The sequence below is a fragment of the Embiotoca jacksoni genome, unplaced genomic scaffold, assembly GCF_022577435.1.
Source record: "Embiotoca jacksoni isolate LCO1_2020_lvr unplaced genomic scaffold, fEmbJac1.0.p SCAF_22, whole genome shotgun sequence".
NCBI classification, from domain to species: Eukaryota; Metazoa; Chordata; class Actinopteri; family Embiotocidae; genus Embiotoca; species Embiotoca jacksoni.
Window position 1 is genome coordinate 10,082,571 of NW_027185363.1, and position 18,521 is coordinate 10,101,091.

The following is an 18,521-nucleotide window of genomic DNA, read 5'->3' on the forward strand; positions in this document are numbered from 1 at the left end:
AAATATATACAAAATACATTGTCTGAAAAGTTTGGGAACCTATAATAAAGTATAAATAGTAAACTCTGTGGTGTTTTCAAACAACTCTGGGTTTTAACTATAGCATCAGCTTATGTTAGCTCGCCAACAATACCTTTTTTTGACCATTTATTTGTATTTGTTTGTAAAAATGTAAAAAAAAACTTTGAATACTAAACACCAGGTAACATTTGTTCAAAGACTACTGAGTGTGGTTCACTGCAGGAGTTTTAAAGGAGACTGAAATTTGGGAAAAATAAATTTTTGAACAAATGCTGGTCAGACAGTATCATCATGTAGCTCTTTGTGCTTGAACGAATGGACAGATCATCTGCATATGTGTAATTCAACCTTTAAGTAGTCATGTGGGTATGAATTGATGTGACAGTTATGACCGGGAAGAACAGTTTATTCCACAAAAGTCTAATCTCTAATTACTTTCCTTTTTCATGTAAATGCATCAAAAGCTTAATAGTCGTAGGCCTGGTTCCCACTCAGGAGCTAATGCACGTCACGTTTAGTGATTTTACAGTTAGTGAATGACCTCTATTACATATTACAAAAACCTCTCGGACATTTGTTTTTCCACCAATATAATACTGAACATCAGTTAAATAAAGTCACTGATGTTCAGTGTGGTTACCGATGGAAGTGTACGACTTTACTAAAAATGTCCATTGAAATGTATGGCTTTAATTCCTAATACTATGCAATTTCAAAGTAAGCTAAAAAAAAAAATATTGGCAAATATAATACAATTGTGTGTTTTTTTTTTAGTTAAGTATCAAGTTCATTTTCCAAGATAACATTTATTTGGAGTTATATGGGATGTGGCTACATCTTGGATTCAGCATGGATAGCAACGAAGGGGTCCTCATCTCTGTTGCTGATCTTGAAGTGGGCACGGCCATCGCCGCCAACATGGATCTGCTTCCCAGTGCACCTGTTTCCTTCCTTCTGGCCTGAAATTACGTCACAATAGGTGCCACCGGGCATGCCGGTGTTCAGGGTCACATCCAGGTCCCTGAAGGTGAAGACAAGGTCCATCTTAGTTTTAAAGTCACAACAACATCTTGCCTTCTTATTTACATTTTCTACCTTAAAAGTATCTAGAAATTAGTATTCAGCGGCCCCATCCAGTTAGACTATGACGCCCTTACCAGTCATCATTGTTAAAGACGATGAAACCACGGTTACCGCGTCCAAAGGCAACCTGGTTGCTCTGGTTGTCCCACCAGTTGGAGTGAGGCTGTCCGTTGACAACGTTACGGAAAATCACCATGTTCCTGAAGAGGAGACGCGTCAAAATCAAATCCAGTATTGTATCTATATTTTTCACATCCATATGACCAAGCAGAAGTGAGTCGTGTTCTGTGTGTGCGGTCGGCAGTGAGTTCTGGGAACTCACTTGATCTGGCGCCATCTGTGCTCACACACCCATCCATCCCCACAAGTCTGGTCAGGGTTGATGGGAACAGACTTGGTGGATCCATCACTATTGCTGGGAGGGCCCATCCAGTCATTCTGGTCCTATGTCACAATGGTGGATAAATGAATTTAACCCCCCAAAAAAGTCCCAAATAGACTCCTTTCATTGCATCTTGCCATTATTCATACTTAATGGTGCTGTAAGGTATATTTCTTTGTTAAAACAGGTGATAAATAGCTCTAAATAGTCAACCCTTATACTGAATGTTTGATCACCAATATGGGTACTGAGATTATATTTTCAAGTGTCCTGTTGCCACTTTATCCAATCAGGAGCTAGAACGGTCACATTCATGGTCAGGCTGCAGGATTTCTGGGTGTTCTGACTGTGGTGGAACAGGGGGAGCTACCAGCGCTCCTATGAACGGCATTACAATGTGAAGCTCTGATTTGCGCTAGGTTTGTTGGTGGGTTTTACGCAGGTAGCTGGCATTGGTCATAACTGCCTCATCAGTCATCATTAGTGGTGGACTTCAGCTTGTTTTGTTGGTTTGCAACAATAGCAACAAAGCTTGTTGTTAGCTCGGTAGCTTATATTAGCTGCAGTTATATGTGCATTCATGTGGTGACGTCAGGGTGATGTGAGGAGGAAAGAGGGGAGTGCAAACAACAAATACAGACAGGAAGTCAAATGCTTCTTGCTAGTCTTTTAAAAAAGAGCATACTTTTCCATTCACGATGTGGCGGTTCCAGCGAAAGCTGGACATGACCCTGGCTGCACCGTAAGGGTGGGCCAGCATGTAGCCGACAGCCATCTTGTGGAGTCTGGAGTCCCAGAAGGTAACAATGGAGGCACCACCAGCACCATGGCCTCTCTGGTTGTCGTGATTGTCAACAAAGACGAAAGCGTTGCCGTTGGGCATGAAACCCCATCCCTCTCCCCAGTTCCTGGACACAGGATGACAGTTTTACAAATGAGGTATACACTTCTAAAATAAACTCTAATGCATAATTTCAAGTCAAAGATCATTTATGGAACATTTTGTCCTGATAACCTATTTGGTTAAACATAGCTTCTATGTACAGCAGGTGGGAATATTGCTGTTTCATGGTTAAAAACGTCTTCTATTATATCAGTGTGATATATGATTTAGGCACACCAGCAGAAACACATACTTGGTGTAAGACAGCTTCTCGCCGTTCCATTTTCTGAAGATTGTTCCAATTTTGGCGCCATATTTAAACTCAGTAACTCTTCCCAGATGGAAGTACTCTCTGGATGAGATGCCCTCACCTCCCAGATCAATGACCTAGAGCAAAAACAGAACACAATTCACATCATCCATACCAGTCTGGAAAATGGGAATGGTTCATATTAACAGTATCATACCAATGATACAACAAATAGGCTTTTTGGTTCTGGAGTAACAAGAACCATGTTTATGCTGTTAAATCTGCATCCCAGGACTATTGATTGAGTTTCAACATTTTATATTATAACGCGCTCTTTCAGGCCTTGTCATTCTAATATTTACATTTATGTTGACATCTTCTCACAGAGTGTTGATGTTTGTCATCTTGATTTCTCTGTTTCTTTTCCCACGGCCCTGCTGCTTCGTGTTATCAGTTATATATTTTGGACATGTGGGCGGTTAGAAATCATCCAATCACATGCTTCCTCATAGATTACAGCTAGAGCTTCACCAATCACGTTCTTTAACGCAAGCAAGGTTTTCTGGCAGCAGTTTTTGTTCACTGGCTGCATGTTTTCCTGTGACTCAAGTTCAAACAAGTTCATCCAACCTTGTGTGACAGCGAGATGTCCTGACAAAACAAACAAACTGTTGCAAAGGTGAGATGAAGTCATCAAAAATGAGAAGAACCTTCTTAAAGATTTTGTAAGAACTACCTCTTGGAAGATGAAGGGTCTGGAGCCATCGGGGAACCACATGGTGTTGAGGTTGTGAAGACGGCCGTAGATAACATCCAGGTCACCGGGCCACATGTGCTTACTGGCGTCCACCCTGAATCCAGCCACGCCAATGTCAACCAGCTTGTTCATGTAGTCGGCCACTTTGCCCCTGACGTAGTCTTTCTCCAGTGCGAGGTCCAAAAGGCTGACCAGACGACAATCACGCACCTGGAGCAGTTAACATACATATATGCATGCCTTAAAACTCCCCTTACTAATTCATGTATGTTGCCCATACCATTTATATGACAATGTTCAGACAGATTCCGTGTGGCCAAGTCAAAGAGAGGGTCAATGTCGGAACTTCTGAATAAAATAGTGTTCTTTGGATCCTTTATTGGAATGACAAGGTATTGTGAAATGTAAAGCGGTGATTTAAGAAAATTTCATTCATTACCTGATTTGCATCGTTATAGTTCTCAATATCGCCGCTGCCAGTCCTGCATTTGTGGTCGTTGAAGTCCAAATAGGAAAAGGGGATACTGGAGAAGTCCTTCTTGCTCGCGCTGAACCAGGTTCCGCATGCAGAGTGGGTTCCCTCTCCACCACTAACTGAGCACATGTGGTTGATGACGGCATCCACGTAGATGTTGACCTGTTGGGGATAGACAGTATTGAAGGTGTAACACACCGAATCATTATTCCCCTTTTATCCTTCATCACTTTCTCTCATTTTCTTTAACGTGTAATTCATTCTGGGGTAATTTATTAAATTGTTCTGATTCCTTTTGACCCTTGATCCATTTCGTTGTAAAACGGTTTGGTAATAATGCAAAAAGCAACAAGTCTCATGCAGTGTATCTGGTAAAAATCTGGTTTTGTACAAGGCTGTAGATTTATGTGATGATGCGGAAGAACAATGTCCCCAATGCTTTTAATTAAATCACTGCTGTTATGTGGTTTACCCCAACGTTGTTGCATCTGGTGACCATGTCTCTCAGCTCATTCTCACTGCCAGATCTGGAGCACAAGTTGTAGCTGATCGGCTGGTATCTCTGCCACCAGGGCCTCCATGGACTGTTCAGCACAATGTGCTCATTTGGAGGAGATATCTGAGCAACTCAGAGAAAAAAATATTGCAGTTATTGAAAGAGAAATCGACTGTAGATGGTGTGAAGGAATTTTCTGTTATCGTTGGATCTCCCTGTCTCATCAGTCCGGTCTCTCTCTGGCTCTTCTGGTTTATCTAGCTCATGAGGTCACATATGTCCTCTTGTGTTTCTATAAGGTTAGGTTTGTTGTGGCTATAGTCAGAGACAGTTTAGTTTAGTGTTCCAAGGTTGACCAAGTTTCAAGGATGAGGATGAGTATTGCTAAATAGGATTATATTTACTATACAGTTATTAAGAGCTCATTACCGAGATTTCAGTTTAATCAACAAGATGTACTATTCAGCCTGTGCAAACAGTTGTGTCTCTGAAAGAATTTTCTAAAGTTTGAAGACATGATGATGTAACAGAACAGCATCAGCTCCTGATGTCTTTCGTTATTAGAAATTTCCATTTTAGACAACATGTTTTTAATGACCCTTTGTATCAATCTGTGTGTAAACTGCTTGGTGGATCATCGACATACAGTTCGATTTCACTATTTACAAAAGAAATTTAAAATAGGAAAAGAGAGGATTATCCTAAAACTAGACTACAATTTTCAGCCATACATACCTGAACTCCACCGTAGCCATTCGGACCCAAGTAGCGCTCGCACTCTGCAGCGATGTCGGCCCAGCGCCACTCAAACAGGTGGACGATGGCCGTCCTTCCGTGCTTGAGGTGCGGGTTGTGCTGGGCGAGACCAAGTCCGAATAGAGCCACCAGAATGAACAACTTCATGCTTTCCCTGGATGAGAGAGAAAAACCACACTCACCCACTGCCACCCCTTATGTATTTATACTCGTTTTTTTCCTCTGCTGGGCCAATGAGCAGCTCGTAAATATCAGCATGGAGATTAAACAGGTGCATTTTTATCACCGTGTCCTGATTTCTTTCAAAACAAGCAGGAAAACAAGCTTCAGGGTAGTTTGGAAATATAGAAACACAAGTTGTGTATATTGTTTTTACCAGAAAATTCGAAACAAGAGATCTGTTGCGCTGAAGTTTAACTTCTTTGCAGGGCAAAACAAACTGAAGCAGAGCTAAAAAAAAAAAAAAAATAACGTCACATTTGCTGTTTCAGTAAGTTGAATTTACTGCAGCCAAATTAGCCCACAAAAACAATATTTTTGGTCAGTAAAGATTATCATTATCTGATATAAAGTCATCTATAAGACACTGATTCAAATATGAAGACATAATAATTGTATTTTGAAGCTCTTATCACCCAGAACACGACAGTTTGGACTGATCCTGCTTCAGTATTTGTTCAATCAGTTCAATAACCAGATGGTGTTGCAACAGGCAGCCTACATGCGTACAAGAATGGTTTGGCACAAAAATAAAATTAAAGGAAACAAAGAAAATTAAAAAAAAAAAACGTATGGCAAGTAAATTCAGAATTTTGTATCGAGTATAGGGTTGTTTTTACATCCTAGTGGGGACTTTAACCTGAATGCACATTATCCCATGTTTCATGGTGAGGTACATTTAAAGTTAGGGTTGGAGTTAGATTAAGGCTATTGTTTCGGTTAAAATGAGGCATTTACCAGTGATAGTTAAGGTTAGGGTAAGCATGAATGTATTATGCCAATGAGTTTCCCCACAAGAATAGTAGAACAAGAGTGAGTGTGTGTGTTCGTGGGTTATGATAGCAAATGTGTGGGAAAGTAAACACATGCAGCACCATTTACTTTTCCACACGCTGTAAATTTATACCTCATCTACCATGTGGCTGTTTATGTAATGGAGTGACTGTCTTTGACAAATTTGACAATTACTTTGGTAATGACATTAAGAAGCACGTGTCCATAAGCAAATAGCAGTATATCTAATTATCTCTCACCCTTTTTGTCGTAATCCCATATCATAAATGTTACTACTGACATTTGAAGAGTACCTTGGATTTCTTGATATTTCCATTATTCAGTATGTGTTATGAGGACAACAACATTTGCAGTAAACAATTGACTTTTGGGTCTTTACATTAGTTCCTGGTCTTATGTTAAGAAATTACCATATAGCAGCATCCAGTTTTACTTACAGTCGCTGATTTGATCAATAAAATGTTGGCAGTTACAACACACGCAAAGCCCTTGTACAACCAAGAGTTATCTGCTTGGATGAAGCAAAGCCAATACAACAACTCAAGTGAGAAACATAGGAGGTCAAACAGAGTGCCTCACTGTATGTAGAACTAAATCAGTCCTGTCAAAACAAAAGCATTTTCAGTGGGGGCTTCAAACTGACCTGCTGCATGAAGATCATTCTACCAGTGTTCTAGCTAAACAGGAAAATCTAAGTTACTTTGAGTAGGTTGGTTTTTTTTACTAAATTGTATGTTATTTGTGTAGTTTCATGCAGGATATTTGTTTTACTTTTAGCATCAGACTTTTACGACTACAACTTTTACCGTGTTGCATTTGATCGTCCTTCTTTATTATTTCTTGCATTTATCCATTTTGATATATTACGCTGATTCCAGGTCTGTTCGTAGCAGAATAATGGCTTAAACATACAGCAACACTCTAAACCTCACTGTTTTTTTTTCCAGAGTACAACAGCTACAGTTGTGAACATAAGTCAGAGCACAGTTCACAGTGCATCTGTTATGTTAATGTTACCGTATAAGTTCCATACTATGGATATACTGTATAAACACATATATATGTATTATGCTTCAAACCTACCTCTACCTCGGCTTCCTTTTGAAATGTAAATATACAAACAAATGGATACAGTATATAGTTTGTATTGAGTGCTGAATTATTCATGGGGAGTCAAATCAATTGTCTGTGAACGCTGTTGAGTGTCCGATTATAGTTTACATAACATGATAGATGTTATGAAAACTATAATTTGTTGGCTACTGCAAGGACGTCACTTTCAGTATAAATAGAAAAATCCATATGATACTAGAGACGCGCTGTTTTTTGAGCAGATGATGGTCAAACAGTGTGACCGTGTAGTTCTTCATCTCTGATCAGAGCAGATTTTACGAACAGATGGACAGATATTCTGCATGTGTTATTCCAGAATATTGCCCTAGGTTAAGTGTAACACTGTATGCACTGATGCCACAGTTTATATGATAAAACTGCTCTTACACATGAGCGTTGATATAAATGGGAAAAACAGTTTATAGCACTTTTTTAAAAAATCTTTTTCTCTTTTTTTTAAATCAGTGAGTTGCTGATTTTTTGTGTGTGTATTTCCCACTTAAAACTGCCTCTAGAAATGTGTGGCTTTCTTTTCTATCAATTTGCTAGTTTAAACAAAAAAATGATGGTAAAAAACGGTTTCTGTCAGTAAATATCAAGTTCTTCATTCAAGTTTTAAAATAAGATTTATTTTGAGCACAAAAAAAATGTGTGTACAGTTTGGAGTTGGCATGGATAGCAACGAAGGGGTCCTCATCTCTGTTGCTGATCCTGAAGTGGGCACAGCCATCACCGCCAACATTTATCTGCTTCCCAGTGCACCTGTTTCCTTCCTTCTGGCCTGAAATGACGTCACAATAGGTGCCACCGGGCATGCCGGTGTTCAGGGACACATCCAGGTCCCTGACAGTGAAGACAAGGTCCATCTTAGTTTTAAAGTCACAACAACTTCTTGCCTTCTTATTTGCATTTTCTACCTTAAAAGTATCTAGAAATTAGTATTCAGCGTCTTAAAGTCACAACACATGCAAACAGAAAGTGTAAGCCCGTAGGATACTGGTAAGGAAGAGACCGGCATTGTATGATAGCGTTAAAAAAGTGGAACTTGTCATTTTTTTAAGGATTAGACAATCTCATGTTCAAACCATCAGTTATTCCTATTAATGCACAGTGTTGAATTATGGACTGGGTGTAGCCTAAATGTTCATAACCAGGGTTTTCAATTCTTTCAGCCTGAGGCCTGAAAGTGTTTCTTTAACCCAGTTTGACCTGCAGTAGATTCTGAAGCTTCATGTAAAATATTTTGGAGCCACGGAAGAAATACGATTTGACAAATAAAATTGAGTTCGTAAAATTTCCAGACAACTTTACAGCAGAAAATCTCACAAACTGCTGCCACAGATGGTGAGCTCAAAAACATATTGTACATTTCTTTAACTTTAGCTATTACCTTATTTAAGTGGGTTAAATTAGTTCTTCTTAATACTCGAGACAGTTTGACGCTCTTACCAGTCATCATTGTTAAAGACGATGAAACCACAGTTACCGCGTCCAAAGGCAACCTGGTTGCTCTGGTTGTCCCACCAGTTAGAGTGAGGCTGTCCGTTGACCACGTTACGGAAAATCACCATGTTCTTGAAGAGGACATACGTCAAATTTGAATCATAATGTGTGATGAACAAAGTTTTTATGATCTATATGACAGAGCAGAAGTGAATCTTGTTCTGTGTGTGAGGTTAGCAGAGTGCTCCCTCTTTATTTCTGAGAACTCGCTTGATCTGGCACCATCTATGCTTACACATTCATCCGTCCCCACAAGTCTGGTAAGCGTTGATGGAAACAGATTTGGTGGATCCATCACCATGGCTGGGAGGGCCCATCCATTCATTCTGGTCCTACGATGATTGATAAATTGGTTTAATATAAACTGTTCCAAATACACACAAATACACGATCAAATTGAATCATTACTGAAGAGAGAACATATTTTTCCATTCACAATGTGCCGGTTCCAACGGAAGCTGGACATGACCCTGGTGACACCATAAGGGTGGGCCAGCATGTAGCCGACAGCCATCTTGTAGCGTCTGGAGTCCCAGAAGGTAACAATGGAGGCACCACCAGCACCATGGCCTCTCTGGTTGTCGTGATTGTCAACAAAGATGAAAGCGTTGCCGTTGGGCATGAAACCCCATCCCTCTCCCCAGTTCCTGGACACAGGATGACAGTTTTACAAATGAGGTATGCACTTCTAAAATAAACTCTAATGCATAATTTCAAGTCAAAGATAATTTATGGAACATTTTGTCCTGATAACCTATTTGTTAAACATAGCTTCTATGTACAGCAGGTGGGAATATTGCTGTTTCATGGTTAAAAACTTCGTCTATTATATCACTGTGATACATGATTTAGGCACACCAGCAGAAACACATACTTGGTGTAAGACAGCTTGTCGCCGTTCCATTTTCTGAAGATTGCTCCGAGTCTGGCGCCATATTTGAACTCAGTAACTCTTCCCAGATGGAAGTACTCTCTGGATGAGATGGGTTCATCTGCCAGATTAATGACCGAGAGCAGAAATAGCACATAATTCATATCATCCATACCAGTCTGGAAACTAGGAATATGTTCAGATTAACGGTACCACATCAGTGATACAGCTGATACAACTAATTGATCCAGCTGTAACATGAGCCATTAATTATGTTGTTATTAGTGAAGACAAAGTGTAATTATGTTTGAGATCACAGGCTTTTTGAAATTGACTTTAATTGATTCTGAGTTGTGCAGCTTCAGATATCAATGTAATCAAAATTCTTTAATTAACCGAGGTTAATCACCATAGATAGAAGTTAATGGTTGTGTGGTAGTTGGTATTTCTCTTTTTTTCTTGTTTGCGAAAACAAAACAGTTTGGGAGAAAGGGAAAAGCATCAATGAAGCCATTATGGATGCGTGGTTCATCCATATGCAAACATATTCTACCACTTGTGAGTGAATAAAGAGAATTGAGAGTAAATTTAAAAACCTACCTCCTGGAAGGTGAAGGGTCTGGAGCCACCGGGGAACCACTTTGTGTTGAGGTTGTGCACACTACCGTAGACAGCAGACAGGACACTGGGTCACATGTGCTTGCAGGCATCCACTCTGAATCCAGCCACGCCCATGTCGATCAGCTTGTTCATAAAGGCGGCTACTTTGCCCCTGACGTAATCCTTCTCCATGGCGAGGTCCAACAGACCAACCAGACAACAGTCACGCACCTGGAGCAGTAGAGGACCGTTTACATCACAAACCATAGCATCATTCTTGATTGACAACATCTGAATCGATTGTAATCTATGTGATGCACCATCTGTGTCAATAGATTTTATTCATGCTGGTGTCACTATGGGGCAGGTAACCCCGACAATTTGAAAGGCCGAGGTCTGACTTGTACTACTACTAAAAAAGACAAACTACCCACAATGAGTACGACCCAAATGGCAACCAGCAGTGACGTCACCCACCGGTTTATGAACGGCCATTATGAAGCTTCGGGTTTGTACTTTGGAAAGGGTCATGCTAGCTTAGACCGTTCTCGGGCATCACTCGTGCAGTATAGACACCAAACAAAAATGTATGCATGTTTTTAATAAATGGTTATCTTTCACAGTCTCCTGACTGAAATGGTCCCTTACAGTGAAAACCAACTGTGAAAAGCGAAATGGCAACAAGGCAAAGTTGCCACAGTCCCACCGGTTTTTCTCAGTGACATTCATTAACTGATTGGAATCGCCATAGTTCTCAATATTTCTGCTTCCGGTCCTGCATTTGTGGTCGTTGACGTCCCAGTGGGTGAAGGGGACGCTGGGGAAGTCCTTTCTCCCGGCGCTGAATCAGCTGCCGCACGAGGAGTGGGTTCCCTCTCCACCGCCAGCTCCGCACATGTGGCTGATGACAGCGTCCATGTAGATCTTGACCTGTGATTACACTCGGAATTGAAGGTGCAACACGATTCAACACATCCCGTCATTTTCACTTCTTTTCTTCACACGTTCAGGCCATTCTCTGGTCACATGTCGGAGTGGGAATGCTGACAGGTGTGATGTTGGGTGGACTAGTAGTCCTAATATATTACTAAACTATATCAGCAACTAAGTGTCATAAGTAAACGTGTGAATGAATATTCATCAGGCCAGAGGTATTCATTTATTAAATTGCCACTCTTTTGATCTAAAATGAGGCAATAATGCAACAAGCATGAAGTGTAATAATTTATTGTTTTGTACAAGGCGCTGTCAGATACCCAAGAACAATGTCACTTCTCATTAAGTCACTGTTGTTATGTGGTTTACCCCAACGTTGTTGCATCTGGTGACCATGTCTCAGCTCGTTCTCACTGCCAGATCTGGAGCACAAGTTGTAGCTGATCGGCTGGTATCTCTGCCACCGGGGCCTCCATGGACTGTTCAGCACAATGTGTTCATTTGGAGGAGATATCTGAGGGACACATAGGAGAACAAAGAAAAAAACATATTCAATTTATTATCATTTTTAAAACAGGAACCGTCAGCAGGCAGAAGATTGTTGCTAAATAGGGTTATATTGAGCGTAGTATACAGTTATTAGGTGGGAGGAGGGGGAGCGCTCCAGAGATTTTACACGAGAGGTTCAGTTTAATCATCATGACAAGTATCACTCAGCCTGTGGAAACGTGTCGGCCTCCAGTGTGGAAGAACTTTCTAAAGTTCAAAGAAATAACAATGTCATCACTGTTATCCGGACTTGGACTCAGTAATTGTTTTTACGAAATTCTACTTTTAGCATGTCTTAGCAAAGCGGCAACCAGCAGTAACGTCGCCCATTTGTTAATGAATGGCTGTTATGAAGTCTCGAGTTCAGATTTTGGCGGCTAGTCCTGAGCGGTTTGGGAGCCGGTAGTGACCATATTTGGACGAGCTGGGGGGGGAGCGAGCTGTGGATCTGACTCGATCTGATCGGAGACCCGACGATAGATACTACGTCCCACCTACCGATAAGTAACCTTACTACATCACAGGCTTGTCAATCAAACAGACATGCCCCCCCCCCCAAAAAAAACCTGTATTTTTAAAGCTTACTTTATAAATATTGACAGGATTATTTTTTACAAATAAAGAAAAAGGTGAAGATTCTTATATGACTATAGAATAAATTGAGTAAGTCTGTTAGGGTTTTTGTTTTTATTTGGTGTAGTAATATGGCTCGTATTTTGTCATCTTCATCAAATTTGCAGGCTCAGTCGATAAGAAGGCAAAGGGTTTTCTGGGTTTTATTAAGATTATAAGAAAAGGGATGTGCTTCAAGACCCCACAGTACTGATGCAATAACTGTCCTTTCTAATGTCAGTTATACCCCGAGCAGCATATCATAATGATGATGATGAGATGCACTTTCATATGGCAATAGCTCCTCCAATGGTTCCTGAGAGAAACTGCTTCACTTAAAAAACATATAGCATACACATGCATCATATAGTTTTTACAATTTTTTCTCCTTGAGCAAATACCAAAAATATATGATTATATTGATTGGTAGACATAATTGGCTATTAATGCATCATTAAAACTGGTAGGAAATCATCATAAAACACGGGTTTTATAGGAATCTGTAGTATTCTGTGTATCGGATTGTATCCTATAAAAGTATTTGTGCTGCAAATTTAGAGGGTTCAATAACTAACAAACAAAAAAAAATGGATGCAGTTGTGGCACTGCAGGTACTTTGCATAAAAAAAGGGCAGTAGATGCCACACTGACTGTGTTTGCGTGTGTGTTGAAGCTTTTGTAAATAAGGTTTGCCTCATCATGCTTCATCCCACCTGCTTGCTAGCTGACCCAGCTCCTGCCCCTCACACTCCCCCCTGCAGAGAGCGTGTCAAACACACATCTGACCTGCCTCGCTGAGTTTCGTTCCGGGTCACTCCTCCAGGTGAGTCTGCACAGGCATGTAAAAAAAAAGAAAAAAAAAAAAAAGAAAAAAGTGAAAGGGCCCCCGAAACATTTGTGGTGGAAACACACCAATAACTCATCTCGGAGCAGACTGGGAGTGGTGACACATAAGGACTAAAGGGATAAAAATCTCATTTTACAGTGCAGATTTTGTTCTTAGGTTGTGATGACCTGTTCGGAGGAGCAGCACCGCTCTCTGGTGTTACTGGAAGCTGCAGTAATAATCCAGACAAAAGCACACACACGGAGGCATCTAAACATTTCTTTATCTGAACAGAAGAAGCAAAAGGTAGGTATTAGGTAGGTATGTATTTACTTTATTAATCCCCGAGGGGAAATTTTTTTCGCTACAGCAGCATACAGAAGCAATAAGATAATAATAGAAATAATAGAATAAAATAATCGAATAGAATATAATAATAGAAAAGCAATAAAATAGCAGTAATAGCAGTAAAAAATATAAATATAAAATGCACAGTATATACAGTACATTATATATCTATATATATTATATACAAAGAAACCAAGAAACACAGTCAATATATATATATATATATATATATATATATATATATATACAGTACAGTATATATCTATATATATTATATACAAACAAACAGTGTTATTGTACTGTGATGGATTTTGCCAGAGGTGAGTTATTGTACAGTCTTATTGCAGTGGGAAGGAATGATCTCCTGTATCTGTCCTTGTGACAGCGGAGCTGGAGGAATCTTTTAGAGAAAGTGCTCCGCTGTCCCTGCAGCAGGTGGCGGAGAGGGTGGACAGGATTATCTAATATGGACAACAGTTTGTTCAGCGTCCTCCTCTCCACCACCTTTTCCAGGCTGTCCAGTTTGTAGCCGACGATGGAGCCCGCAGAGCTGAGTGAATTACGAAACACAAATGTTTCCCCGAGGCTTTCGTGCGTGGCGAGGTGACGCTGTACTCCTTTTCTGGACAAAATAGAATTGAAAATTGCTTATTCTTGCAATTCAAAGTCATGTATTTTTTTTTTTTTTATTTGAATCCGTTTTGGAGTCAGTATTTCAAACCTGCGAAAACATGATTTCTGCCAGCAGGGGGCAGCAGAAATATGATGTGAACACAACATTGCCACATGACCACCTATTAGCACGCTGCTCGTTCGTTAGCAAACACTTGTTTATTTATACATCCAGAAGTTACAGAACATTATCATTCATCTGTTTTCGGTCTTGACCGGCTCCTGGGGGAAATGTCTGACTCTTTAGCTGCTAATTGCTTCACTGTGTTTACAAGCTCGCCAGTTGCTAACTGCTAAGCCTGTGTTGAGCAGTTTGGGCTTTAGAGCTTTTCTCCTAAAAAACCAAAAAAAAGGGGGCTCGGCAGCTTCGACCAAAAACGACAGGGACGGAGTGGCGGGTGAACCGGAAGAGTGTGAAACTGAGGACCAGACGGCCAAACAATTCGCCGAAACTCACCATAAAGCTTAGGAAAGCTCGAGTTTCAGGTGCGTAACACCTCTTTTCATATGATCACGTTGTCATTTGATACTTTATTTGAAGAATATTGATTTATTTTATTTTTTTTGCTCCTTTTGAATTACTGGCATGAGGTCCCCCCCCCCCCCGTTATGACGCAGCACACTCTTGCGGGAAGAGACACGTCAGAGGCAGAGTTAAGGCCCCTAATTCGCTCACATTTTCCCCACGGGCCCCCAAAATTCCAGTCAGACCAAAAGTCCCTTCCTGTACGCGGACAGCACGGGACATACCTCCGGGGGCGATGAAAGGGTTTCGAGGGGAGACAAAGCCTTCCTTTCACGAGCTCGAACTCCCGAGACCCAGGTGAAAGGGAGCGAGGGTCGGGTCGGCCGGTTCCCGCTCCCCGGTTCCGCCGTGGGAAACGTGGAAGGGGCACGGGAAGGGGCGGCGGGGCGGAGGGGCGGTCGGCGGGTCAAGACAGAAAAAGAGAGACGGAGAGGGGAGGACGAGGGTATGGGCGCGCGGCCTCAACGGTCGAGGATAAACGAGGCACGTGAGGTGGCGAAAGGGGTTGGGGGGCCTGAGGGAGGGAGGTGGAGGTGGAGGTGGAGGGGTTGCTGCTGTAGTTCAGGGCAAATGAGGAAAAACACAGAGGGGGTTGAGTGGAAAAAGAAAAGGGGAGTTAAAAACCAGAAAGGAAAATTTAAAAAAAAGAAAGAAAGAAATTGGGGGGGGGGGGGGGATGAGAAGCTGCTTGTACCTCGTCTTCTCACACCTCATATCGCTCTCTCAGGCTGACAGGCCGACTCAGAGCCGCGCGTGAACAGATAGCACGCGTTATGATGGATAAAAGAGTTCAAGGAGTCGTCCTCGTGTTAAAGGACTCTACAGGCAAAAAACAAAAAAAAAAAAAAAAAAAAGCAGGTTTATATCAAACAGAAAACTCAGAGCTGCGTCACTCACCGTTTTTTTTTTTGGTAAGCATAAAATTCTATTGGACGAAGAGGTGTCAAATGAAAACGCTAACCACATTTACGGTGCGGTAATAAACTGATGTCAAAGCATTTGTCGCCTCTGGGTATTGCAAAAAAAAAAAAAAGTACTGTCCTTAACTTTGCACGTCTTTTTAACGATCCCGGTAACACCATCGCACGTGCGAGCAAGTGTTTCAAACTCTGAGAAGAAGTGTGTCACCACTTTTTTCCCTTTACGGTTTAAAAAAAAATGTCAATAAATTAATTACTTTTTGGGGGAACTTTTCAGGTTTCCTCAACAAGAACTCGGCATACTAGGGAGGAAAAAAAAAAAAAAAGTCCTATAAAGTGAAATCCACAGGCTCTTCCAATGGAAAGTTTCAGCCCACTGTCCTTCTTATTTTTGCCACGATGATATGTTGTGCAGATGTTGAGAAAAGCTTTCCATCTCACTGCAAAGAATAACAGCAGCAGCGGAAGTCCCCCAGGAGAGGTTCACGCTCTGAAACACACACACACACACGCACACACACACACAGTCAGACACACACACACACACACAGTCAGACACATGCACACAAGCGCACAGTTGCAGACACAAACTGTTTTTTAAACAAGTTATTGAATCAGACACTCTCCCAGCTTCTCTTACACACATGCACTCTCCATCCAGTCTGACAAGACTTCTTTTTTTTTTTTTTTTTTTCACAGACAGGTTGGTGTTGAGACATATGCTTCTCACATTGAGACTTGAAAGAAACATGTGTCGACTGTAATCTTGACCGTATACATTACAGTGTCTCCCAGATTATTCAAGTCAGCGAGTCTTCAAGTGTGAGCGCAGTAGTCTGCCATCTTCTTAGATATATCATTTCTTTTAATGAACTCAAAAAAAAATAACATATTGACGACAAAGCTTAGGCCACACCCAGACAGAGTTTTATTTGATAAATTACTTAAAGGTCTTTCATTAATTTGGTGGACGTCCGAGACACTGTTTGAATTTGAATTCTCATAGTGTCACAGTATCGTATATAGCGTGTCACCTGGTAATACCAGAGTGAAATTCCCTTTGTGAATATACAGGTCAGGCCGTGCTCCTTTGGGGATTGCTTCCAGCTGTTGCGTCCTAGTGGGCGAGACTATTGGAGCAGCCTTTAACCAATACATGCCTTTTTAAAAGTGAATTCTAATAGAATTTAATTCTGCTGAGCTGCTGGTGACTGGAAAGTTCACCATAAAATTACAGATGGAGTCAATTTTCTGATCCTCTTTCACAGTAGTCAGCGGGAAATGAGAGCTTTGCTTTCATGGTCATAAGCCGAGCAACAGTTTTGCTGTGAAGAAAATTCCTGAGCTCCCCTGAACTGGCTGCTTCAGAAATGTTTGTAGTTTCTCCTCCTCAGACATTTCTTGCCTTTTATACAATAACAGGGAACCCAAGGTGCAGACGTTCAGCTGTGGAGCCTTAAGAAAAGACTTGTGTAGTTTCCTGTGGTTTCTTTCAGTGGATTTAATTATATTTCTAAGAAATGCAAGCTGGGCAAAAATGAAACTGCCTTATTGTTTTTATGAAGTATTTAGGAACTACTTAAAAGTGAAAAGCACAGAATAAATTCCATACAAATGCAATATGCTGAAGATAAATCAGTTCAGCTAAAAATGTGTAAATTCTGAGAGCCGCTGTGATCCTAACTGACTCTCAGCCTTTTCCATGCTATCACTGCTGCCTGTGAGATATATAGAAATTCCTTTGTTTTGAAGTGATCTCCTCCTGCAGTGTGAGGAAGATGAGAGGAGGCTTGGTGAGGGGGTTGAGCAGGCAGGCATCTTTCACATTACACAATATCCACTTCTTTTTTCTTTTTTTTTTATGAAACACTCTATTATCACCTAAGTCCTTCTCTGTTGGTTAAATCTAGGTTTAGTGAACTCCGGTGTCTGTTGAAATTGATCATTTAGGAACAATTTACGTAAAAGTGAGGCACCACTGCTGCCATGGTATCAAACCTTGAGGTGAATGGAAATATAGGGCATTTAATTGGCAACCAGGAAGCACCTCAAACTGCTCACCAGATGATGAACAGCACTCGCGCAACACTGCAGCAATGTGTGGGACAGATGTCTGTCTGTGGGACAGGACGTAGGATTACTGCGCTGAAATCATCTCTTTAAAAAAAACCCTCCTATCCTCTCCCTCAAGAGAAAAATAGCAACAGGGCAAAGACGCCGCGCTGTATGTCTCAGGCTTATACTTGAGGAGGAATAATCACAGGCTGCTTCGTTGGCACGGAGAGGGGAAGAGGTTGGCTGTAAAACCTCGACCTGATCTCGCACTAATGAGCTTTTGTATAAACACACCAAGCAGCGTCGGCCATTTGTTCTCTGCAGTCTTATTTGTTTTCAGTCGTAAACTGTGCAGTCCCTGTTTGAGAAATCCGTCCAAGTTCCTGTCTTCAGCTGGCTGCTTCTTGTTCTCGCTGCCATAACGGTAGCCAAGTGCTACCTCTGTACAAGGCACTGGCACAGACGCACTCGCATATGCTGTTGAGGGAGAGAAGGTGGATAATATTAAGTGAGTCTCATATTTGACATCTCTAGGTAGGCAGAAAGTTGTTTCGATCTTTTGCCCTCATAAATCTCCTTCAGCTCATATCTTAAACAAGTATTCAACTTCAAAAGTGACTAATACCCAACTCAGACTGTGCTTCACGCAGAACACCACAGTGCCCATGCGGGAGACATTCTCAGCTATAAATCTTTCCTGCATTGCACCTCCTTCGGTCTTATGTGCTCCAAACACATGGTGTAATAATTAAGAAACAATGCGCTCCTTCTCAGAGACACAGAGGAGGAGGAGGAGGAGGAGGTGGGGAACAAGGAAGAGACAAGGGGGCGGAGTAATAAAGCAATGAAGCTTATCCCTGATCTCTACTGTAA

The 18,521-nt window shown here is 41.2% G+C and overlaps 1 protein-coding gene and 1 pseudogene across 1 annotated transcript; both read right to left on the reverse strand.

Annotated features, from left to right (window-relative positions):
* Positions 1–807: 807 nt before the first annotated feature.
* Positions 808–5,250, reverse strand: LOC138203174 (alpha-amylase-like). The gene is made up of 9 exons (XM_069157874.1): positions 5,083–5,250; positions 4,324–4,470; positions 3,816–4,013; positions 3,356–3,586; positions 2,623–2,756; positions 2,172–2,394; positions 1,427–1,548; positions 1,179–1,304; positions 808–1,042 (listed from the first exon to the last, which is right to left on the reverse strand). The coding sequence occupies exons 1-9, from the start codon at positions 5,248–5,250 to the stop codon at positions 853–855; spliced, it is 1,539 nt and encodes a 512-aa protein (XP_069013975.1). The 3' UTR covers positions 808–852.
* Positions 5,251–7,458: 2,208 nt separating this feature from the next.
* On the reverse strand, positions 7,459–18,315 carry LOC138203256 (alpha-amylase-like; annotated as a pseudogene).
* Positions 18,316–18,521: the final 206 nt, after the last annotated feature.